The sequence below is a fragment of the Melanaphis sacchari genome, unplaced genomic scaffold (genome assembly GCF_002803265.2).
Source record: "Melanaphis sacchari strain LSU unplaced genomic scaffold, SCAv2.0 Contig22_pilon_pilon, whole genome shotgun sequence".
Lineage (NCBI taxonomy): Eukaryota > Metazoa > Arthropoda > Insecta > Hemiptera > Aphididae > Melanaphis > Melanaphis sacchari.
In genome coordinates, this window is record NW_020271107.1 from 2,992,743 (window position 1) to 3,020,562 (window position 27,820).

The 27,820-nt window shown below is 25.2% G+C and overlaps 1 protein-coding gene across 2 annotated transcripts in view; it reads right to left on the reverse strand.

The window, feature by feature from the left end:
- Positions 1 to 27,820, reverse strand: part of LOC112594348 (furin-like protease 2) — a 132,826-nt gene that overhangs the window by 86,106 nt on the left and 18,900 nt on the right. For both annotated transcript variants that reach the window (XM_025339088.1, XM_025339087.1), the window contains exon 3: positions 3,772 to 3,876. In XM_025339088.1, coding sequence (XP_025194873.1) covers positions 3,772 to 3,876 — 105 coding nt within the window. The remainder of the gene's footprint in view (positions 1 to 3,771; positions 3,877 to 27,820) is intronic.

Sequence of the window (27,820 nt, forward strand, 5' to 3'; positions counted from 1 at the left end):
CATTTTGTAATAATCGTTTAAACCTACTGCAGCGTTGTTTTTTTCTAACTAGTATTTATCTCTGTAAACCATTTTTTTTCGATATAGTGATAGATTGGGATCGATATAAAAATAGAAGTCTATTGAGCATTGGAAATAAATACTTTTCCAGAATATTACAATCGGATTAAGTCGTGTTAATAATAATGATTGACGTCCTGGTTTAATTACGTCGAACTACCGGTTGTTCGATCGGATATGTGTATTTTAAATATATAGAAACAAATTTAATTAAATAAATTATTTTAAAGTTAAACGTATCATCAGTTTATGACTTCATTTTCGAAATTGCTCATGGTTTTGTTTTCATTATTATCATAATGTGCTAATTGCATCTTAATGTACAAGCTATATATTTCTAAATAAAATTATTTATTTTTGAATGCCCTATATTTTAATAAATGCTATATTCGTGAGAAACTTTTAATTAGTTGAAAATGAATAAAATACTTATATTAATAAACTGTATTTAACCTTAATGATCTATTTACAATTTTTATTTTAAGAATTTTTTTTAAATATTACTCAATCAATTTAAAAAAAAATCAACTATATATTATCAAATAAAACTGTTTATAAATCGATGTATCGATGATTAAGTTAAAAAGAACAGATAATGGTTAATTTTAAAAGTTCAAGTTAATAAATCTAACAACAAAATTATAAAGAGAAAATAAAGTGAAATCAATATGATTTAAATTATTTGTTTCCTAAAGGTATTAATGTTTTTTAAACACTTTTATTTGAATAAGAAATTAATTTGATTTTATTTACTTTAACATATTGATCGATCATGAAATTTAATTTTAATGGATTTTAAATTTAATTAATTCTATTAGTGATGACCTATTCCAAAGTAAATAAAAATAAACAGATAAAATATGATACGATGGTGTAAATCAAATGAAAAATTATAGTAAATTTCTAGTTGATTTACGTGTATTTTCAATTAACTTTGAAGTTCAACTACAACTTATATACATTAATCAACATCAATGAAATATATATTTACTTTGTTTTATAATATAATCGAATTAACTTTATTTGTATTATTTGTTGCTAACATTTTCTATAAAGGATTAAGAATTTTTGTCAAGATAATAAGAATTAATATAACTTGGAAATAATGTAATTAGATATAAAATAAATATCAACAGTACATTAAATCATTTAGAATAAATTACTTAACTAATTAATTTTGTGTTTGAAATGTAAGACTAGGTACACAATTTTTGATAAAATTCCCAAAATGGTTATAAATAACTTGCATTTAATATTATTTTACTCTTAAATAACATTAAAAAAAAATTTGTATGTAATGAATATAGGTAGAAAACTCTTATGGTTGATGATTTATTATTTTTGAACCACAAATAATATTTTAAATAAAACGTCACATTAGTTTCCAACTTATTATAATATAAACTGTGAGTGAAACAACTATATGATTTATTTTTTCAGTATAACGCTAAACTTGTTCAATAAAGTTGTTTTTACGATAGTTGACAGAAATATTTTAAGTGGTACTATTTAAAAAAATTCAAAACAATATTATTATCTTTACGATTTACGATTTTATATTGTTATACACGCACCTAACTATATAGTTGTTGAACTTTTGATCTATTTTGTGAATTGTATAGATAAATTACAAAGAATGGTCTAACAGTACAAAAGTTATTTAAAACAAAAAAAAATAATTCTAAAAAATACATTTATTTCACTAACAATTAAATAACTAAGAAGATAACATATAAGTTATAACAATAACTCATAATTCAGCTATAAATTAATATGCTCTAAAAGCAATGCGAATAAAGTATAAATAACACACAAAAACTCAAATGAAATAAATGTTGATAATACGTATAATGGTTTATAATAAAACGATTTATTTTATTTACTATAGTTATGATGATAAATATCATTCAATATCTGTAATCGTTTATAATAATTGCATTTTACCTTCAACAAAATAAAAAGTCTAAAAAGTATTAATAAAAATATACTGAACATTTTTACTACTGTTCCCATTTTAAAACAGACAAACTTTTTATCAAACATTTATAATTGCTATTTAAATTTAAAAAATGTTTTCTTGTTCTATTCCAAACTTATTCCTCTTCAACATCCGTTATACCGAAAAATATGACAATTTCTCTAATAAAAGGAAATAAGTTTTTACAGATAACACTTGGATAGTAAATAAAACATCAATATTATTGTGATTATTTGTACACTTGCCAAGTCAAACAAAATTTTGAAAAATAAAACATCTTTACAACTTTTCAATAGATTTCAGAATAATATAAGTATAATAATACCTATTTAAAAAAAAAAAAAAAATCATGAAACGTGTAACTAAATGTCTTAACGGCAATCACTTAAAAACGCATAAACAATAAATTGATTTAATGGATTTTTAATTTTATTTTTCATTATTTTTATTGATACAACGAGGTCGCTTCCTCAAGATATCAATTCAAGTAATCTCTAATATGTGTCATGCGTATTTTAAATAAAATACTGATAAATTATGATAATACATATTTTAGTTTTAATATTAAATATTTACAAATAACAATATTCAATAAAAATATATAAAATTAAGAATTTTTTTAAAAATACCATTTGATGAGTCTATATTTAATAAAATGTTGATAAAAATAATTTTTTTCTCAAGATTTCTAAATACACTAGCATTTAATAACTTTTTATGTTTACGGACAATTTTTACTGAAAAATTATCGTTATTTCATATAAATTGAAAATTGAAATTCAAGCGTAATAATATACCACTTATAAATCATTTACTGAGACAAAATAAAATAATTAAAAGCTCATTTATAAAAATTAATAAAACGACAACGAAACGTATAAGTAGTTTATAAATACAGAACAATCAATACAAAGTGTTCAAAAATATTAAATCCGATTGATTGGAAATATATTTTTACAATTTTTAAAAAACAAAACACAATAGTTAATTTGTCATGTTTTGAGCAATTTATATGATAAATTGATAAATCAAAATGACAAAAATATAAATAACCTTATCCACGATTGTTATAATAATTATACATCATATAATATTTACGAACAGTGGATGATCATTGCAAAAACGTGTCGGGTTCGTTAAATTCGTAGATCAGATAAGTAATGTACAAAAGCCGAATTAAAATAATTAATTTTTTAAAACGAAAAAAAATAATATTATTCATCAACTTTCGCTCTGTCGATAGTATACGTCGTTGAATGTATTTCTTACAGCTCGACTTGTGAATTGTTCACTCGTCCAGAAAACACCACTTATAGAATGTTTTGCCGCGCGTGTGGTGATAACGGCGTTAAGACTATCGCCTGCGCCGTATCGCATTAAACGAGGCGTCGAGTGAATAGTTGCGTGTATAATCGGCGACAGTAATGAACGGGGAAAACTCAATAAACGGTATACGCACGGTGCGCGTGTTAGGTCTTAAAATATTATATAATACAACTTATTCCTTAATGAGTGCCTACGTTGGCGGCACGATACGTATATAACAAAAATATATCGAACACGGTTTCGACAAAGCAAAGTGAATTGCGATAAAAATAAAAAATATGTTAAAACATAATAATATTGCGAAGCCACGTAGGAAACCTAGGTATACACACGTATTGTTGTCATAAACGTTAATGTTGTAATCCGATAATCGTAGATGTATTAAATTATTACTAGATAACACTTACATCAGGTTCGTCCATGAGTTTCTTATGATGTACATCGCTGGTGTCCATCGACCGCTTGTGCACGTGTTTGTGTTCGAAGAGATAAAAACCCTCCAGACTGCCGATCTATAAAATAAAAACGATTAGTAAAAATTTCGCCAATTTCATAATTTAGTTCCGGACGACAAAATAGGTAATATATATATATACCTAACACATGTGTTATATAGCGCGGTACTGCTGGATTAAATCAGAAAGTCGGGTTACTTATATGTTATTAAACAGGCATAATAAGAAATATAACGATTAAATTAATATTTGAAGTATACGAAATCAATACATTGAACTGTATGAGCGTGTGTGCTCTCAAACGTAAATCTTTATGGAGTCGTTTAATTAAAAAAAAAAAATCGGTACATAGCTTTCAACCTCAGTATTCAAGACTTCAAGAGTAAACGAGGAAGCGTGAAATCTCTTATAACGGTCTCTTTGAACGTTACATAACTTTTCAAGGTCTATAAGTAAAAAAAGCAATTTTAAATAGAATGGCACGACAGAGTACAAAATACTACAACCAAAAACAATGAAATCGTACCCAGAGGAAAAATCGTTTTTGAAATAATATAATTACGGTAAAATGCTGTGCTAAAATGGCTTTAAACTATTTAAAGACTTATGAATATAAACTTGATAAATTCATTATTAAAAAAATATTTTTCTCAGTTCTTACAATTCATTTTATTTTTTTGATCATTACATATCACAACAATTTAATAGTAGATAAGTACCTATTTCAAATTTATATAATAAACAAAAAATAAAACCTAATTTGAATTTAAAAGCATAATAATCAGATAAATAATATCTGCAATTAAAAATAGCCATACATTTCCTAACATTATATTATATTTACTCTGTAAATCAACAATTTTTTTTTCTATTTTAAAACGTATTTAAAAAAAAAAATGAATATTTTAATACGTATGTATATATATATTATATAATATTATAATATTTTATTTTAATCGTACTTAAAATACAATTAAGTAAGTTAAAGACTTTCAATTATAGGTTAAATGTAGTAACATATACAAGAATTAATTAACTTATTTACAATACAAAAAAATTGTTTAGCAAAGTTTTCAAGTTAAAATCGAAACATTTAAAATCCATGAAAATACGATTAGTCTTCTGATGGTACGCATACATAGGTATAAACTAAAATGAAATAAAAATCCTCACAAAATTCATCTTACAGAGCTATTTTTAAGCCTCATCCCTTTCATCTTCTCGTAGAAAATAGAGAAAACGTGTTAACGTTGCAAGAAGAGTTCTACTAGCACGTGGTTAGCATACTTCACATTGACCAACGGATACTACGTGACAACAAAAAATGATAGAGAGAAACTAATGTTTTTTTTTATCCTTCTCTCCGACGACGTTAGCAGACATAGTGACTACAGTCATGATGATACAGTGGTTTGACATAATAAAAACGGTCTACCCAACTCGCGTGATTCTACCAACATTTATTATACCCGGACCAAAACACAACTCGCAACTATTCGCTGTATATTACATACCATTCACTCATGCATTCAGCGTTGGTAAATTTCAATCCAAAATTCCACAATGTGCCTAATTTCCCATATTTAAGCGAATTACGTTTTGGAATTTTCGTTTTAAATTGAGTAAAACAATAAAAGCTTAGAGGACTAGCAATTTTTAGAAATTCCACAAAAATTCACTATACAGGACTGCAAAAACAAAAATCATTCATTTATGTACATTTTTTTAAATATTGTTTGACAAATAAACTCAAAATGTATTTTCAAATTACTGTGATTTCAAAAAAACAAAATTCCATACATTTAATCAAATGTTTGAGACTAAGCTAAAAATATTATGTACATGGTGTCATTAGTTATAGTTTACTTATGCAAATATCTTGAGTTGTAATATTAGCATTTTGAATCATAATTATTATCAATGAAAGATATTTTGAATAAAAATTACATTACGTCAAAAATGATGCAATTTTTTTTTAATTTAACGCACACATATATTATACATTTTTAAGTAAAATGTATAAGTCAATATTAAAAGTATGTATATATTTTCACTTTTAGTTGTAGCTTTACAATAAATTTGTTTTTTTCTTTGAACTGTCAAAGATTATAAGTATTTAGAATTTCACATATTATATAATTTTTGTACTTATATAAAAATTAATATAACAACTTTAATATAATAAGTAAACAAATTATGATAAAAAATAAAATACAATTTGGTTTACAACTTAAAATAAAATTATTGCTTAGTAAATTGAACGATTTTAGTTTCATAACTATAAAATTGTATAGTAAGTACCTAAAGTGATATGTTCTCTTAACAATTCTATTTATAATAAATACATATATTATAAACGTAATAATAGGAGAATTAAAAAAACAACTCGTAATTTTACAACTGGATTTTATATAGAAAGAAGTTGATTTTAGCTTTGATACTCTTCGCGCTCAATCTCTGATAATAAAATGAGAAATTGTCTAAAGGAAATGCATAAATAAAACTAAATATAACTAATTGTCAAGTGTGAAAGCTGAAGACTACTTTCGCTTTGAATATTGAATTTATTAAATGACATAATGACCAAAATGATGACCACGGAATATGCAACATATAACACAGCATGTATATTCATGTTATTGAAGACAAAAAAATTGTTTCGACGATATGCACATAATATAATGATATGTGATATTATTTATATCATAATTTAAATAATAAAAAAAAAAATGTTTTTTGTTTTATCTTTTTTCTCTGGGTCGAGTTATTACCGTTTCGGTCAACGCTTTTCAGACAAAAGTTATATGAATAATGATGCATCGATATTATTTCGGACTTCCTGTAACAATTTTGGGCGAAGTAAACAAAACTAACGACACGACAATGAAATATATATATACACTGCCAACAATTTGTTTGGAAAGAGATTTTAGAACTTAACCAAAAAAACCTCAAACTAATGATATCCATACATAACGATTTTAATTGGTAAACATATAATACTAACTTATACAATATAAACTTATAATCGGGAATAATAATGAACAGTTAGGATGTGGTATTATCTTTATTAATATTGGGAACAAGTTGAAAGAGACAAATGCAAACAATAGTAACATTTATCAGGAAAATCTCATTAAAAAATGTACAATATCCAAAATATGAATAAATATATATATATACATCAATAATACAATCATATATTATATTGTATATATTTTTTATTATAATCACTAATGAAACTACGTGTAAACCGCAGACAATAACCTAAGGATCGTCATTATATTATCGAAACACTTGAAGATAGGGAAATTGAAAAAAAATCTGATTCCTGATTCGTTTTAAACTTAAAATACTGTTCACTATTTTAAAAATAATCTATATTAATATCATGTTGTATTTGCGAGTAGAAAATAAATCCTTTGTCAAATTCTCAAAATAACTGGTCTGTGTACATAACATAACAAAAAATCGCTCGGTCGTGTATTACAGGCTCGATGAGATTCATCGAATTTATACATAAATACAAACAGCATGCGAAATAATATATTATTTTGCAGACGTAAAAGAGCAACTCGCTGCTTGCGAAAATGTGTAAAACAGAAAACGATGTCGCGCAGCAAACAGTAAAAACAAATAATACGCGAAAAAGTGAAAAAAAAACAATACCTAGGTACAAAAACTCAAAATGTAAACAAACGTTCTGGCCCAACAACAAAACGCGACGGACGTCGCTAATTATGATACTATGCTGGTGTATATATACGCGCTAACGCGCGTTTACAGGAAAAGAGGAAGAGAGACACGGTGAAAGGGACGGAATTCTAACAGAGGTTTACACTACTGATTGCTTCCAAACGACACGGTCGAAGGATGTGAATGCGTCGGGGCAGTGGGACGGTGGTAAATAATGAAAGGTTAAAAATCGTATTATTGAATCCGAAAATGTATTCAGTCAATTAAGTCGAAAATACGTTTGCTTCCATTTATCTATATTAACGCAATCCAAACGGCGAGTTGCGAATCGTAAACTATCAATAAACGTCCGTCTAACGGCTACAACACCTATACAGATACAAAAACCTTCCTCACCCACACACACGCGTGACGTAGTTCAGTCAGTGCTCGAATTAGTGAGATAGACACAGGATGACGGAGGTCTTCTACTATTTGTTCTTATATCTTGGGAGCATCTCCACAATTTGTAATATTATCTAATTAGAATGAAGTAAACAATACGTTAATTATATAAAAAAAAAAAAGTTCTTATATATTTTTTTTTTTTTTATTTTAATTTTTCAAAATTGAATAGTTTGCTTAAATTTAATTTGATGAATTAAATCATTTACTATTATTATTTATTACATTATTACATATGATTGTACTACAAAATAACTAAAAAATATTATTTAAAAAAAATTCAAACAATTTAAAATTATTTATGTTTCTAAACGTAAATTTGAATTGTTTATAAGTTTAGTCCTATAATACTGATATATTTAGACTTTGAATTATTTGTTCGTAGATTAACGGTTGGGTGTTGTGTGTAGCGAAGTCTTAATAGTTAGTTTGAGTTGAAAAGTCTATTATAATATTTATTTTTCAAATTTAACTTTTGAGCCTAGTTATACAAACATATTTTACACTGCTATAAAAGTTAATAGACGTTCAAGATGTTGAAACGCAAACCTTCGTCGGACTTATGATCTAGGGACCAAATTGAACGAGCATGTCCCCACATTTGTAGTATAGTGATCGATGTTTTTTACAAAAAACCCACCTACGATATGACAGTTTTTGGTTTAAAAACTATATTGTGATGATGTTTAGAGTTGGAAAAATAAAATTAATAACCACATGAGAAACAATTTGAAATTTGACAGCATTTGACGTTGTACAGATAGAACCGAATAGATAAATGCTATTAATAACAAACACGTTATATAAACCTTATCGTCACACAAAGTGTGAAAAATTGATTCAAAATAATATGATTTTATCACGTTACTCAAATATAATCATATATATATATATAAATAAATAAATAAATAATATATATGATCAAATGATTTTTAACCAGAAAAGCGACTTATACCTAACCATAAGCCGGTTCAGATTTACCAGGATGATGTATTTACACGTTTTGTATTTTATAAGATAAAAATAATATAGTAAATACGTATTACTACAAATGGGTTGTCAGGCTGTTAGTACATCAAATTTGTTTCAGTGCAAAAGCTTATGATGAAATGTATAATGTTAATATATGATATGTAGACATAACTCGGGTAAATATTATATTCTATTATAAATTAAGTTCAAACATCACTGTTGTATAGTTTTATTATACATTAATTGGAATATTTAGAAATATTAAAATATTAGATATTATTAAATATTTATTTTTTTTTTTTTGAAAATTTATAAAAAAAGAGTAATGAAGTAGGTAATCGCTTTTCTATACAACTGAAGTCATGTGTATTTCATCGAGTAGATCACAGTATTGGATATGTTAAGTTTGAATTCAATTATAAATCATAACACATCAAAAATGATTCTGAGCGGAGATGGTTGGCCAGTAAATATTACAAAATTTTAAATTTATATTTCTATTACTTATAGTTAATATAAATAACAGTAGAAATTTAAACAGTAATTTATTTTACAATTGTTTATATACTGTATAGAAAAAATAAATAAATAACTAATTTATCGAAAATTTTTCGTTATTTTCAAATTTTTCAAACAATTATTATGAAAGTACAGGGATTTTTGTAATTTTGACTCCTTCAAAATATCAACTAGATTCATTTTTTATAATAAAACTTAATGAAGCATTTTAACTGCTTCAAACCTTCAAAAGGTGATGAATGATACAAAAATATATTTGAAAAAAAACACACACTCATCGTTTGTTCAGAATCAAAAATCTAAAATTGTAATTAAACATTTTTATTGAATCTATTATATAACATTGTATTTTTTATAGACCAAGAAATATTAGTTTATATTCAAAAAAATGTTACGCAAACGCAATAGCTAATTAAAAATGTTTAAGAAGTTTTTCCATGAATTATATAAATAAAATACTAAATAGTTATTCGTGGTTGAGTACAAAAATATAAAATTTACTGTGTTTGTACTTAACACTATAAATTGAATGACTCCTTCATTATCGGTTTTTCTTTAAATATCAGAAAAGAAAATCTTTATTGATTTTTCCATCCAATTTATAAATAATAATAATAATAAAAAAATATTTTTAGAAAACCCTAATAGCAATCCGACTTTAGGCGAATCTACAGGGTGTGCCTGGTGTACCAGGGCACACCCTACGACTCGTATAAACCTATGTAGGGTCCATAATACTCATTTCAGTTACAAACGGTATGGAATTTAAACATTAAACAATTTATATTTTTATTTTAATACATTTTTATGGGTACAAATATTGTCAATAAATGTTATCGTGATAAGCATAGTTGATAAGAGATCAGCAATATTATCAAGAAAAGAGAAAACATGCCTGTTTATTTATAGCACGGCTATAGTCGTAATTTTTTGAGGTAAAGGCACACCCTGCTATGAATTCCTAGATTCGCCTATGAGTCCGACCAAAGAATTAATGCCATCATTATATTAAACCATAAAATCAGAAAGCTTTTAAAACACCATCATCTTTATTAACTAAATCTATAATGATATTTAACTTTAAAAAATATTTTCTACCAAAATGAATATCATGTAGATACAACCGGTATACTAAGTGATTCTTTTTTCGAAAAACATTATTTAAAAATCTTTGAAAACAAAAGTTTTTGAAAATATTTTTTTTACATAACTTCCAGTCGAAATAAAACATTAACTTTATTTTTTGGAATGACAACATACATTTTTAATTTCATATTCTGAAGCAGAATATTTTTAGGGGTATTTCGAAACATAATAATCAAAATTCTAACGAGTAAAATATGAGTTATATTGTTTTAAGTATTTAAAGTTTAAGTAAACGGAGTGATACGAGGATACCTCACAGAATGCTGGTTCATTATTTCGCTTACAGAAAATACTCCAAAAAATATTCGGTTTCAAAATATAAAATTAAAAATATATGTTGCTATTCTGAAAGAAAAGAAAAAAATTTAAAAATGATAAAAATAATAATATAATTTTTTTTTTAAAACATGCTGTTTTATTTTGACTAGAAATTATGTAAAAAAAAATTCTTTCAAAAAGTTAAGATTTTCAAATAATGAAAGTTTTTTTTTGATTAAATAATCAACCTGTATAATTAAAAAAAATAAAAATTATTTTTATTGATTGACTTATAAATTAATCATATTAATTAAATAACGCTGTTTACTGCCGTATCTGAATACTGGAAATGTTTTCACACGGATATCGAAGTTTCAATGTTATTCTCAAGAGACATTTTGGCTTACGTTAATTGAATAAAAACATCACGTTCCCCAAAGATTTTCAAAAAAAAATTGAGATTTAAAAAAAAAAATGATAGAAATTATTATTGTTTCCTTCGTAATACTATTGCAGTCACGTCAACTCTCATTTGTATTCAAACCTCGGCAATAGTTATAACAATTGATTTTATTTTCATAAAAAAGTAATTTATTAAAATATACTTCCTGTACTTTTTTTCTATACATATTCCGTTTTAATAACAAAAGGTCATACTTTATTTTGTTTCAGTCAACGGGAAACAATAAATTCATCAAAATACGTTCCTGCCTATTCTTCATCTTTAGTTTTGTTTTTATTTAAATTGCCTATACCTTTTTAATATATTTTTTTTTTAAACACTTACTGCATATTTATATTTATTTCTCATAAAAACGAATAACTAAATATATGTTAAATAAATATCATTCATACCACAATCTCTCATTAAAAAAATAATTATAATTATAGAAATTATTTATATTATTAAATTAACTTCACACTTTTATTGTAAATTTCTAATAAACAATTTTTTTTTTAAATTACAACAATGTTTTTAAAGAAAAAAAAAATGATGATCAAATTTACTTCTACATTCAACAAGAACTTTAAAATAATAATTAGGAGTTTTAATTAATTTTGAAACTATAAATATTGCGTTTATTTTATCGCCTAGCCATAAAATTAAAAGATAAGCATCTTTAATATTATATATATATAGTGCACAATAACCGAAAATTATGTGTGTTTACACTCCATTATAGATGACAAACTTTTCTTTTTAGCAATTTTAAAACATTAAACGATTTATAACATATCCTTGAGTTTAAACAAAGTGTATACTATAAAGTCGATGTCAGGTTTGTTGTTCAGCAATTACGAAAAGTTACTGAGTAATATCGTGATGACGACAACAACCTTTAATCTTTAAAACGAGGAAAATTCCCAAGAATTCGAATTATATCTGCACACTAATAACTTCATAACATCCTGATAAAATTACGTGGCTATATGAAATAATTATACGTTATTAATAAATTATGTTATGTTATTAACTTTTAAATTATATAATAATTGATAATTTATCCTATTTGAATCATATACCTATTTAAACATTTTAAACTGCAATTTATTATAAGATTATAATTTGATGATAGTACCTAGTAAATTATTTTTAACAAAAAATACTTATCATAATTATAATACTCTATAAAATCTACACCATCGCACGTCTAATGACACCTAACTAATTTTATAGGCAATTTCAATTAATATAATTTTCAAACTTATTTGAAAAAGTTAAACATTGACTAAGAGTAAGTTATCAGATAAAGAACGTTAAAAAAAATATGTATACATGTATTGTAAACACAAATTTTACCGATTTATATCACAAGAGTAGCAAACACCTTTATTATCGTTGTGGTACAACAACGTCGAACGCGCGTTAATTATAAAGTTATGCGGACAACGTTCCGGTCGTAATATTGCAATCTTATATAAACGCATAATATATATTATAATATAATGACTAACTTTACAGCTAAATTTCAAATACCAGCTCAAAAATCCTCGAGACGATATACAAGTTCTCGTGAGTAGTACTGGATGGGTCATGTATGTAATTCAAATATTTCGAATAGTTTTGATTACTGATCATCGGATACCTCCTCTTTTCCCTTCTACATGAGATCAAGTATTCAGTACATGAATGAACCAACAATGTACAACGAACGCGCGGGGCAAACACATTTTCCCTCAAATAAATATTCATTATAATAAACCATAACAACAACTCTGAAATGTACAACCAGCCATTTTTTTCACAAAAACAACTTCATAACTTACACATATATATATCATGAAATTTGTGACCCGTAACTTTAATGTAACGGTTTTTGTGTACAAAAATTACAAACCAGAAAACAAAGATTTGAAGGAATTCAAAAGAATACGTAAATGCTGAAAATACAGTCGACTTTAATATCAAACATTCTGACCATTTAAATGATAACTGTTTATACAAAATTAGACTCGTCCATAAAAAATCGTTATTATTATATACGATACTTGATTTATAGTAAAGGTTGATTATTATAATAAATTATGATTGAAAACGTTAAAAGTAAAATATAAAATACTATAATTATTATAAACGATCATTGTAGTTAAAGTTACGATTGATGACTGCAAAAAATGTATAATCATAATTAATATATTTTATAAAATTATATAATTCTTTTTTTATCAACTTGATTTTTATGACTTTGTGTTGTATTTTTACACTCATGCATTATATAGATACGCAGAAAAACCATTATCTATGAATTTTTGTTATATACGAATAATCAAATGATATATATGTTTATAATGTAATTAAATGTCACAACCTAAAATAAAAGGAATGTATGTATATTCATTTGCGTGTTTAAACTCTTTGTCTAGGATTATATTTGAATATAATATGCGGAACTTTAAAGCATAATGATCAACCCCTACCAACAATTTTCCACCAAACCCAACGCAGCCGACACCAAACCCGAGAACTTAATTATCCTTTTCGAATTGAAATTTAAATAACTGTAGAATACCTTTGCACCTCCGTCCTACCGACTTTATATTGCAATAATTTAAAATTATAATGCATTTCTATATCGATAAAAGCTCATGGGACCTACTCTTTATACAGAATTGGCCGATTGTTAACAAAAATGCTGATAATCCTGCAACCAAAATATGTTTCAGATACACATACACAAGATTTTAAAATAGCAATTCGTAAATTATAATGCTGTTCGTCAAAATTCAATGGTGTGTCTAATATTGTTTTATCATTGTTTTTTGTGTCGTTCTGTCAATATTATGAAAATTGACAAACACGGAATACATCAAAAGCATTGTTTATGACAAACATGATACTGACATCAACGAAAACGAGGTAAATATAAACTGTTTATAACTAAAATGAAAATACAAATAGGAAAAACTGTAACATATTATTATTATATGAAATGAAAATAAAGTGAAGTAGGTATACCAGAATAACATGTTAAATTAATTGTTTTATAATTATTTTAGTTAATTTAATAAATCAACTATTAGAACAAAAAAAAAAAAAAACATGATCACTGAAATAGTTAACAATTTATAATTACTATATAATATTACAGTAATGACAGAAAAAAATATCTATAAGCAATCAAACCGATCAATCCGATTGACGATTGGACTTTGAATGTGTGACAACAAAATTGATATCAATATATTACGTAATATATTATACATATAGGAAAATATATTTAAAACTAAAAGCAGAAACTTGACGAGGTGTATCAACTTTTAATCCCAAAATTAAAGAAATTATAAATAGTATACCGCATACATAGATAACAAATACTATAACGGCATGGGTTTATCACGTAACGTCTTTATTGTTATAGTCCCCTTCACAGTATAATTTTTCGCATTTTAAACGGTTATTTTTTTTAATCAAAAGCGGTTGAATAACGACCGCAGCGGTCATTGCTGATTACCCATTTCGAGTTCATATCTGAAAACATGTATCTTTTCCTCAGCAGGATATAAAGAAAGGAAAAAAAATGTAATCGCCCATTTGTACCCTGCTCTATACAGTGGCGGCAACGGCAATGATAGTGACGACAGCACCGGAATATGTCCCAAAGATGAATATTTACGGAGCCGACAGTGAGGATTTTAATTAGCGCTGGGCTTTTCGGAAGTCTCATCACGCTACAGTGCAATTTTATTTATTATTATTGCCATTGTTATTATCTCTTCACGTCGGCCGTTCGCGAATAGATCCCACCGAAAGCTTTAATCACACGAAACGACCGCAATTAGTCCAAATTCTGTGCACTAATTAAAAAAAATAATAATAATAATAAAAATAACTAAGCCAAACATCCGTTGACACAATATTACTGAAGCGAGAACAGTGATGTTTTGGCAGTGGTGTAGGCGGTAGTATTGGTGGAGGTAGCATCGGTGGTGTAGGGGTATATTTTTGGTGGTTATATGGTCATGAAGTCTGTCGACGATTTTTAATTATTAACTTAGCTGGGTAGACATATGAATTTAAATTTACAACATGTAAAGTACAAACTATGAACATACATCCATTATACTCGATAACAATTAAATATATTTCTATCATTTAAAAGTGATTTAATTTCAAATACCATAGTTTTTATACTATCGAACAATACAAAACAATTATAACAGGAATACACAAACATAATTAATATTTGAATAACCACTAATTGCATTTTTTTTGAACTTTAAAATTAGACAATGCCAAATACATTTTTTTTATATATACAAACAATTTTAAGAACCGTTGAGAATACATGTTTGTCGTTTATTTTATAGAATATAAAAAGGTAGTATTTTTTACAACAAATAAAATAACTATTAAGATATAATTAAAAGAATGTTATAAATACCTTTCCTCAACATTGAAAACTAAAAAGATGGTTAATTTTCATGTATAAGTGTTAGTTTATCAATGATGTTTTCAATATTATAAAATTTTGTTAGAAATAACTAATAGTAAATAAACTACATATTCCCTAAAACAAAAAAATATATATAATTTGATAATCATATTTTAATAAAAAATAAATAAATAAAGTTTAGTGATAGGCTATTAATTAACTTAACATAAATAAAACATTAAAATAGTAAAATTAACAGTTTAAATTACTATTTTAAAAACACATTAAACCTAACCTAATTTTTTTTTGGTGGATATATGTAATAAAGTATAATCTATTAAATATTTAATATACAATGTACTTTTTTTATGTTATGCAGTAACCAGTAAGGCAGTAAATATAAAAATAATAATAATGAAATAAAAAGTGTAAGTTATAAAACCAAATAAAAATTAAAACATGAATGCGGTAATTATAATGAATACAATTTCTAAAAAGTAATTGGATCTTAAATAAATTAACATTTATAATGTATTATTATAACATTTTAAATCGAAATTATTTATTCTCCTAATTTTTCAATTACCAACCCTTTACGATGGAATACTCACTATAAAAATAACAACGAGAAATTTAAATTAAATAAATACAACAACTATTATGAGTTCCAAGAATTAAATATCAAAATAAATGTTATGAATCAATAACCGACATCATTTCAGTTGGTATTTGAATTAAAATCTATTCTTCACTCAAACATTTGGGTTGAGTAGTATATTATGATAAATAAAATTAAAAATATTTGTTTGAATTATCAAGTTATGAAAATAACTCAAACATAACTTTTGGTTTTATTTTTTTTTTTAATCAAAAAAATATTTTAAAGTTAACATCAGTATCAGTATAAAAACATTTAAGATTATTTTAGACGTTATAATTAAACGTGATTATCTATTCTTATTTTTTTCTAATACATTTCAAACATTTATATGTAAATAAATTCAGATTATAGCCAAAATTATTTTTTATATTGAACTCATTTTTAAATAATCAATAATTATCCATGTATAGGTAGGTACATATAATATTCTTCTACATACATTTCTCGAGATACCATTACATTTATGTAATATTTTCTTAAAAAAAATTTTAAAACATTTGTGATTTTATAAAATAATAACGTATATTTTACCAAGTCTATCTAATTTATAAAATTAGTATTATATATACATATATATATTTGGTGGTCTTTTGAATTCTAATTGTATAACAAATTTGTTTAAAATTAAATAATATAATTATGTTAAATTCAATAATCAGTAAATCACGAATTTATATTTTTAATTGATTATAATAAACTGTTCAAATGCACAACATTAATCAATATGAATAAATGGATAATGATACATTTCAAATAAACCACAATGAATTCGTTATTTCAATGGACTAAAAAAACCTCAAAAACCGCAGTAGAACGCATTTCAAATCACGTTTAAACATATGTTTACATATCGTCTACCTATCTAAGATTGTACAGTGTATAGCAGTTGTAAATATATACGTATAATATAGATATTACAAAACTGCATCATCACTAGTTCTGTTATGCTCTGTTTACATTTTAAAGTGTTTATACGATTTTTATTATCTGATTCGTTCCTAGCAACGATTCAGCTGCATGCACACGTACGATTTCCTGATCGAATTACCTGACTATCAAAGTAATATTATTATATACTTTGTTAATTTTAATGTTTTTAATTGTAACGGTAGATTACACCATCAACAATCATTTTATTTAATTTTTTTTAAATAAAATATTTGTACACAATAATTTTAACATTATTTTGTTTAATTAACTATTTATTTTTTTTCAATAGCAATAAGTCATAATTGAAAAATATTTATAATTTACAAATTATAACCAACACTAAACAAATTAATCAAATAATTCAATTTTTCATATAACGTAAAATTTTATCACTATCTACGAATTGATTTTAATAAGTATTTCTTCAGTAAATAACTAAAATAGCTCAACGTGAACAATGGGCATACATAAAAACATATGATATTGTATAATGTTAAAACTTTATAAAACTCTTTATGATATGCATGATAATACTTTCATTCTTCATAGATAAAGAACATAATATGTAAAACGCCAATAATTCTAGAAGATAATATAGGTGGACGTGTTTTCAATATTTTCATGAATTCAAAATTATAAGTTATAACGGCGATCATTGTGTAACAAAAATAAAAATTTAAATCGAATAGAATCTCATTTTAAAGTTAAAGAAATTTTATGTTTAAGTTTTTTATGTTAATATTTTATCAATTAACTGCAAATATGAATTTAAACATTTCCCAAAAAACATAATACTTAAATCCACATAGCTCATACCTCAATATAGCATCTTAGTGCTCACATATTTAGCAGTCACTTCTTTAAATAACATAATGGATTTAACAATTTAAATATGACTAAAAATAAATATATTATTTTAATAAGAAAATAAATTTCTTTCGTATTAATTAAAATCACTCACAATAAACATATTTTGTGAATTTTCCAGTAATTTAATGGAGATTTTTTTCAAGGTTATATATATATATATATTTTTTGCATAATATATTTTCTATACTTACATAATACAATGTACATATAATACATAATAATACAAATCTCATATTTCAAATAGCAGTTAGTAAATTAAGGATGCCATAAATTATTTATTTTATAAATTTAATGGATATTAAATGATATAAATAAACCTCCAAACCTTAAATATATTATACATTTATTTTAAATATAACTGGTAGACATAATTATAAAATTAAGAAAATTATTTAAGTATATTATAAGTTAATTAAATAATATTAACTAAAAACATAAAAGCATATCATTGTGTAGGTCCCCCAGTATCTAAAGCTTTAAAATAATTATGAACTTATAATTTCTATTACTTGATAAAAATATTAGTGTACTCAAAAAAAAAGGATTAACAAATTAGGCACAATAATAAATAAACTATTAAACAAAAATTAAACGTGAATATTAATTAAATACGAGTAACTCTATGTTAAGCACTTCCTACAACGAAGAAAATATCATTGCAATACAAAAATAAATTATAGAAACGTATTTAAAAATAAATATTAATTTACTAAAACATAAAAATGTTTAATACAAAACAGATTACATTCTGATCTGAAAAAAAAAAACGTAAACTTAAATAGTTTGCATCATATATCACATTATATTATTTCATAATAAATTGTTATATAAATAAATGATTTATCATTACCTATATCAAAAACTAAAAAATATAACTGATCGTTTTGAAAACCAGAGCATCAAAAACCAGATTGTTATGTCGATTGCGACCTCAAAATAATTCGGGCACCTAAATACTGTTTCAGCGAAATACGCCTTCTTAACACGTCCGTTACATGGGCGATATGATTTCATTATGTAACGAGATAAATTCAAACACGAAACACACATCTGAAGCGTAGTATAAAGGTAAACTGATAACTATAGTTATCGTAACAGGAAGTTTTCGAATTAATATAGTTAGCATATACATATTTTTTTTTTGCATTGTTTTGTCTGAACACCGCCCCAAAAATTGTCAACACATAGCCGGGCAACTGCAATACGAATGTATATTGTCTATATGTATGTATATTATAAAACACAATTTGATGTTATTTCACATGGCTTGTATAACAATACGAGCATGCTGTAAATGTGAACGACGTTCATTATTCCGCAATGTTATGCGTTCGGATTATTTTTTATATAAAATCATTTAATCAAAACCTGATAATTAATAATACATAAAAGTCGCAGATTTTAATAAACCGAAACCCAATCAAAATGTGTTGATGAATTGAACGACGCTAAACACAAGCAACATTATGCGAAAAGTATTAATAAATATATAGTTAGAGCTTACTATAAAATAAAATATTTATTGCTAACAGAACTTAAATTCAATATAAAATAAAAATATAATAAAATATTATACAATACATTTTACAGCAATGTTCACACGATTACTATAAGAAAGTGAAAGAATAGCATCTTATAAATTTCAAACAAATTGAATACATTTACTTTATTTTATGTAAACTAAATTATTCTTGTTTGTGATGCTTTTAAATAAATTCGCAGCATTTTCAATATATTTTTCAATAATTTCGTCAAAATTAAAATTACTGATTTTTATGAAATTCAAATCAGGTGTGTTCAATGGTTCGACGTAACATATAATATCTTTTATACGTAACTTTCATTTATTTATTTATACACACACATTATGAAATGTGCATTTTTATTATTAACAATTAAAATATGCGACAATATACATTATTCTCAAAATATACGAAATAAAAAATAAATAATTATTTATATCAATATTAGGAGATTTGAGAACATTACAAAACACTTTTTTTAAAGGACGTTGCATACAAACACATAAGTACCGATGCATAAAAATCGTAGCCCTAATTATAAACAATACAAACACTGTAGTCAGTCTATCATCCGACCATTATCCAAGTAGACTTTACTTTCCCAAACCTTGAAATTATATCCAGTGGTCTACATTCCGAATAGTAATTTGAATACAGTTGCTCAAGTAAATACAATACTTGTGGATATTATACTGAACATACAGTGACAGGTGTGAAATACATAATTTTAAAACGTATCTTTATAGTCAATAGATTTATAATATAAAATAATCGAATTTACACAAAAAACATTCAATACGGAATCGTTTTATTATTTTATTTTTGCAATATTTCGTTACCAAATATGTTACTAAATCATAATATAAAAATATAGACACTAGACATATTCTCACGCTTAATATATTATTTGAAAACACAGATACTTATAAACACTTATATTTTGAAAACAAAGCGAACACACCAAACGTTAACTAATGTCGAAATTTGAATGGTTCATAAAAATTCTAACAATGCAATACCGCAGTCTTAAATTTTTGCACTGTAATAAACACATTAATGATGCATATCCCGCACATTCACAAGTCACTGGGTCATTTTAACAAAAACAATTAGAAATATACGTCAAATACGTTAATCGTATTTGAATAAAAACATGTTTTAAATTAAACAAATGAGCATAGCATAGACGCAGAAATCTGGGAGATTATATTTTAAACGCCATGTGACAACTTAAATTGAACTGTTTTTAGTAAATTCACCAGCTCGCAAGATCTTTCAAAATGAATTACATCAACAACAACAACAATTCATTTTTGCTTAACTTTTAATTAGAAATTGAATGCGTGCAACTATATAATAGCAGTCCTTTTTGAAACGGAAAATGAACTGTGGCACTGCGATTGAATAGCTAAGAACAACGCCATATACAGTGCCGTCCCTAAAGCAGGACGAGTGGAGCCCTCGCCTTGGGCCCCGCGCTCTCACCACAGTTAAGCAAGCCCCGTTTTTATAGATATAATAAAAAAAAGTTATTAATGAGCAAAAATATAAACCTACTATATATTCTTAGGCCCCTCCCTATTAGCGACAATAGCCCTTGCCCTTTTATACTAATATACGCAGCTGATGATAGTGACATTTTAGGCCTTGTAATTTTACTCTGCCCCAAACCCACAAATCGTAGGGACGACCCTGACTATATGTATAACATTTTTATGGTAACAAAAGTAGTCGCCAACACGCCTGCTCAGACTAAACGAAATCTATTGTCGAGCGCAAAGTAAACGTTTACAGAAAATTTTCAAACTAGATACGGTAGCTTTTAACATATTAATATCTTATATAGATGTAAATAGTGTATGTAAGTGTATGTGTGTGGACGAAAGCTTTTATTTCCTCTTTTCGAGTGTATACCGAAATCTAATGTACTAAAAATACATGTTTTTGAAAAGTCTTTCTTCGGATTACAGCAACGAAAATCATGCAGATGACAAGAGAGTCATCTCTCTGTGTTCATGGAACACACATTCTACATATCCGAGACCATACGTCCGATTTCAAATTTAATAGAAACAATGAATAATAAAAGCGTTCGAAAGCGTCAAAAGAAGAATAAATCTTCGATTTTAAATATTGTGCATTTATTATATATTTCTATAAACTGATTTACTCACCAGTCACTAATAATTATTATGTATTAGGGCTGGAGGTATAGAGTTTTGAATATTTGTATTTTGATATTGATATTAATGCCAGCATAAAACTGTATACCGAGATTTCGGTAAATACAAATTGTATTCGATAATAATTCGATATTTCCGATGGTAATGACTGTTAATATTTTCAATAATTCAGTATCTTAAAATAATATTATTTATAATCAAAAATAATAATAATTAACTCTAAATAACCTAAAATGTCATACTAAATTTTCTTTCTTTAATCGCCTTTACTATATAGAACATTTATTAGTTATTATTAATAAAAACACACAATTAAAATAAAATTGTTGTTTATTAATTATGTATTAAATATGTATAAATATAAATACGTATCTTAGCCTTCGATACACATATGAGTCTAATAATTACTAAAATCTTCGAAAATACGTCATACATATACAATTACACTTATATACAGAGGCACCTATAAAGAGAAATACGGGGTCAGTTGACTCTTTTTAAAAGAAATATTATAAAATAACGTTTTTTAGAAAAATCTTTAAAATATAACATATTGTTATTTAAATTCATAAAAAAATATAGTTTTTTTTAATAACAAAACATATTTCACAGTATTCCCATATTATTATAACACAAACTGGCAATATAAGTACGAATTTAATATAGTAATAGTACTATACTATACTCTAAAATCAGGTCCACACGATGATAGTAAAAAGCGATAGTTGCAATCGTGACAGTTAATATCATGATAGTTATTAAAGAGACTGTCACAATGAGAACAATATTACGATAGAGTCAATTTCTATCACAATGTCATGAATCATGATAAATATGCGTAGTGCATCAAATATTTATTATTATAGTATATAGGTAGATGGTAGTTGTTTTATATTTTATAAGCTCATCAATTCATAGGTAATTCATAGAATTATTATACAAATAAGCGTAACCAGGCCTTTGAATTTAAAGAACTTAAATCACACCTAAAATCATTTTTTCATACATTAATGACATTTTTTCAAATCATTATAAATACTTTAAAACGCCTATTTTTTTAACCCTCATTCCTAACATATACAATAAAGTTATTAATACGCCACTGTCTATACAAGCTACGTATAAAAGTATTTATGATGATAAAAGAGTAAGTACATTATATTATACCGTTGTAAAATATTAAAACTGTAGAAGATTATAAATTTTAAGACAAAAGAGCGAAAATAATAATTACATTATATTCTTAATACATTGATGTACTAGGTACTGAATATATAGGTATATATGTTACACTAAAAACCAAGTTCATTAATTTAATGAAAACTAAGAATTTAAGATTCTTCAACTATTCTTAAATAGGCTAGACTTTACCATATTCACTATCCAAACAATTTAAACAATAGATGCAGACCCTGAGTTTATGTACGCTTCCACGTTTTAAAACAGATATTATGCTTTAGACAAAACTATTTGTTCTGTCGCAAGTCTCTAAATTTACTTTACTAATTTTAAAAATTAAGAAAAATTAAGACGTTTTTATGTTCTATAATATGGTATTATTTTTCAACATGCCAATTAAAATGGTCAAAAGTGTTTTATTAAGCCAATATACCACTTTCACAGGCAACAGTAAATTTACTATATTTAATAATTTATATTCAAGAAAAAAAAGTAAAATAAAAATGAAATAAAAATGAAATACATGTATATAATTTTGTCTGCTTTAAAATGCTAAAATATTTACTTTCAATATTTTAATATAACATATAGCATAATATCGTAAAAATTATAATAATAAAATCTTGGACTTAAAGAAAATAAAAACTCAAAATTATATTTACACAACACATTTGTACTTATATCTTATATAGAAATGCATATTATTACTGAGGTCTAAAATTCTATTTGATAAAAAATTAAACATTTGAAATAAATATATTCGTGTTCCACAATGGAATGTGAGTGTATCTGCCAACATATATTATAAATAGTAAAGTAGTAAGACAAACGTCATGTATACAGTGCAAAAGTGCAAAACTGATTTTAAAAAAAAAGAGAAAGTAATGGGTATTAATATATTCGCAATTGTTCCATTCAAAGAGTCATTCATTTCAATTATAAGTTATTTTTATTATTAAAATGTTTGAACACGCTCATAGTGCAAACATCATCATCATTACCAAAGTAGGTAAATGTGTGTACTATAATATGATAAGATTTTTTTTTTATAGAGGAGGGGAAAAGGAGGATTATTCGATCAATTATACTTGGAGACAAATTACACAGACAAAAACAATAAAATAAAATTATATAAAGTATAAATAAACTTTGTGGATTATGGAAAAATTCTCGAAACTATTAACTTTTATATATCCTAATATTTTATACAATCAAATAAAAGTTCCTCTATGGTTATTCAATCAAACATTTTGATGCACATACAATTCGTAAACTCATTCTTCGAATACTATTGAATAGGTTAGAAAATGTTTTGTATCAACGATAATTCCCCCCCTCCACCCAAAAAATAATAATACGAATATCAATGGTAGCTTTGATGAAAACGTTAATGATAATAAATCCAGTATTAAAATTACCAAATTTTTTCTAACTTAAATTTCTCATAAAAATATACTTCCAATTAATAAAAACAAAAGTAATAATACTTCCACTAATTTAAGAAAAAAATTAAATATTTTTGATAGGTAACTAAGTATTAAATTGAATACATAAAATGTACATTTTGCTATTATACGAACACAAGTAAATTATATAGTAAATAATATTATTTTCGATTACATATGTTTACATAAACGACTATTGATGTACCGAATAAACATTAATCGTATAATTAAGTTAAACAATTCGGAGAAATTATGTCATTAGCCTCATAAATTATTTAATTTTCAACTTTTGTATAACAACAGTTGTTTGCCAATATATCGAAAGTTCAATATGTTCTGAAATTTTGCCAATAACTTTTAAAAAAATTTGTGAATAACTAAGAAAGGACGATAAGGCTAAGTTATCTAGAGCGCAAGTAATGACTTATGTAAGTCTCCACAAAATAGTTGGACGAATATCAAAAGTGAAAGTTAAGAAATAATCATTTCCAATATGTGATCTGCCTTTATTATATGCATCTACAACTATCTTTACGGATATTATTTGAAATAAAAACTATCTAAACACTAATCAACTTGCTCAATTAATATAAACACCGAGATAATAAATTACATAAATTATTATAGTTTAAAAAGTTGTTTAAAAATCTAAATAATAATATCGCTAAAATATTTAATATATATCATATATGATTTTAATAAGTAATTATATTACTTTAAGTATAATATATATTAATAAAAAAATGAAAAAACTTTTATATTTTACAGAAACAAACTACTATATATAATATTATATAGATCTATAAAAGTAAAAAAGTATTTTTATTGTATTGACTAATTTTTACGAGCGTAAATATTTGGTAGGCATCGCCACACTATTAATACTTCTAAATAATTTAACAGAATTTATTTTCACCAATAAATAATCCATACAACATCAGTAGAAAATAAAATTACAATCTACGCGGCATTTTAAACAGTTTCCGAAATGAAAGCTATTAGAGAAATTTAAATATACCATTTGTTTTGCGGTTTTTAGCATTTTGACCTTGCTTGAGTAAGCAACTTAAACCATCAAATATATTAATACAAGCGATGATCAGTGATCACTGATGATATATTTATTTTTTTTCCAATAGATAATAATATAATTCAAGTTTACCATAGAATAGTTTTGAAGGCATTATTGCAAATTATAATATTTCACAGTACACATTTCAAAACATTCATAAAAACAGTACACCTATTAACTATAATTGAAATATTGTGATGAATTAAACAACGTCCAAGCGAAAACAAATTGTCTACGCTTTTTTGCTGTCGCTGTATTATAACTTCCATCTTCACAGTCGCATGATCATATACTTTGGTCTCGAAATTAAATCTACACCCAAAGCACAATACAACAATATATACCATCCGGTGGCGTATTTTTTTCTGACAGATAAATTATATGTACAAGTGAAGTGGTAGTTCAGGAGAGACAGAGAGAAGACGATGATGCTTGCATTCTGTCGCTCGCTGGCTTCCATTTGTTCGGAATACAAGTGTACATGCACACGCACACATACTATGCACGTACGTTGTATTTTCACACGAGGAAAAAATCCCTACATTCGGTCTCCTACAGTACCAAAAATGGGTAAAGGAAGCTAGCTGTGACGAGAACGACGGTGCATAAACTCGTAATTCTGTCGGCGGTGTGTGATCTATATACGTATACGCATAGACGCATATTATAGTATTATATACGTGGGTGCTAGAAAAACGGAAATGACTTTCGTATTACTAAATTGTACGTCATTATCAGCATCTGTAAGTTTTTAGGTACAAAAAAATATTTGATATACTGTGGGTGGTCGATGACGAAATATACAATAATATGAAGCTGATACGTCTATAGTATAACACCAAAATATCGCATGTTGAAATAAAAATGATATCGAAATTTTTTTTATTATACTACAAACATCCTATAATCCTATGTATCAAGGCGTACAACCTCTCACAACGTATATCTCTAAATTATTTATAGAGTAGTTTACGTTAAAATAGTTCCTTCAACTTCGTTACTTTTTTTTCTGGAAATAAAACTAGGAATAAAATTAATTATACTTAATACATTTTCAATGCCATACACATACAAGAATTACTTTTATTTTACGTAAATATTACGAAAATACTAAATCGATTATAGAACAAAACTATATTAATGGATAACAGAATAAAAAAAAGTAGAATAAATCGTGTCTTAAAAGTAAAAACTACTTTATGTACTTTAACTTTTTAAAATTTTAGGTCATTGACGAAATTAAAACAAAAGAACACTTTATAGTAAGTAAATTAAACGAAAACTTTTTTCATAAACAACTTTATGAGTTTTACATTTATTGAATAATATAATATTGTTATAGTTTTTAGTTTTAATACTATGACTACAACAATTCATATCATAGATACGCTAAACTTAAACGTATTATCCTGGCTACTCAATTGAGTTTTTATATACGCATTATGATTTGTCACTCAATTGACAAATTTTGCGTAATGACATTGGACTAGTTTTCATTAAAAGGATTTAAACATCGAATGACAAAGATTTATCTTTGGCTTCATGGAACTTTGTATTAACACAAAAAATTATTTACTTTATAATAATAACATTTCAAGAATGAAGCAAACAATTAAAAACGATTTGTATTATTAAGCTTATATAATAATTTTAAAATTATTATTCAATAAAAATTATTTAAGCGTTATACTTTTTAAAAATTAATTAAAATGTATAGTAACAATAATTTAAGTGTTAAAATAAGGAACTATTATGATATATACATTATACATATACAACTGATATTAAACTTAGTTCGTCTATTTTGTGATAAGCCTTGACCTTCTCAACACAAACCAGTAATTGAAAGTTTCACTTAAAATGATTACAACATACTACATTTATACTATAAATATAACGAGGTTTAAAAATCGAATGTTCAGTACACCAAAATAATATTGAATTACCATCTAAACTATACCCAATAAAAAAATAAAATAATATTTACATAAACTATAATAAAACATTTCAATAATTTTGTCATACTCTCTATTACGCTTAATTGTGAAAAAAAAAATTTACAAATAACCATAACATTTAAACAGCTAGAGTAATAATATGATATAAGATTTTTATAAATGTTAAAATAACAAAAATTGTTTTTTTTTTTTTATGAATAAATTAATTCTGCTAACAATAGATTAGGTGCATGATAAATGCTTATATCAAACGCAACGGCTAAATGGAAAG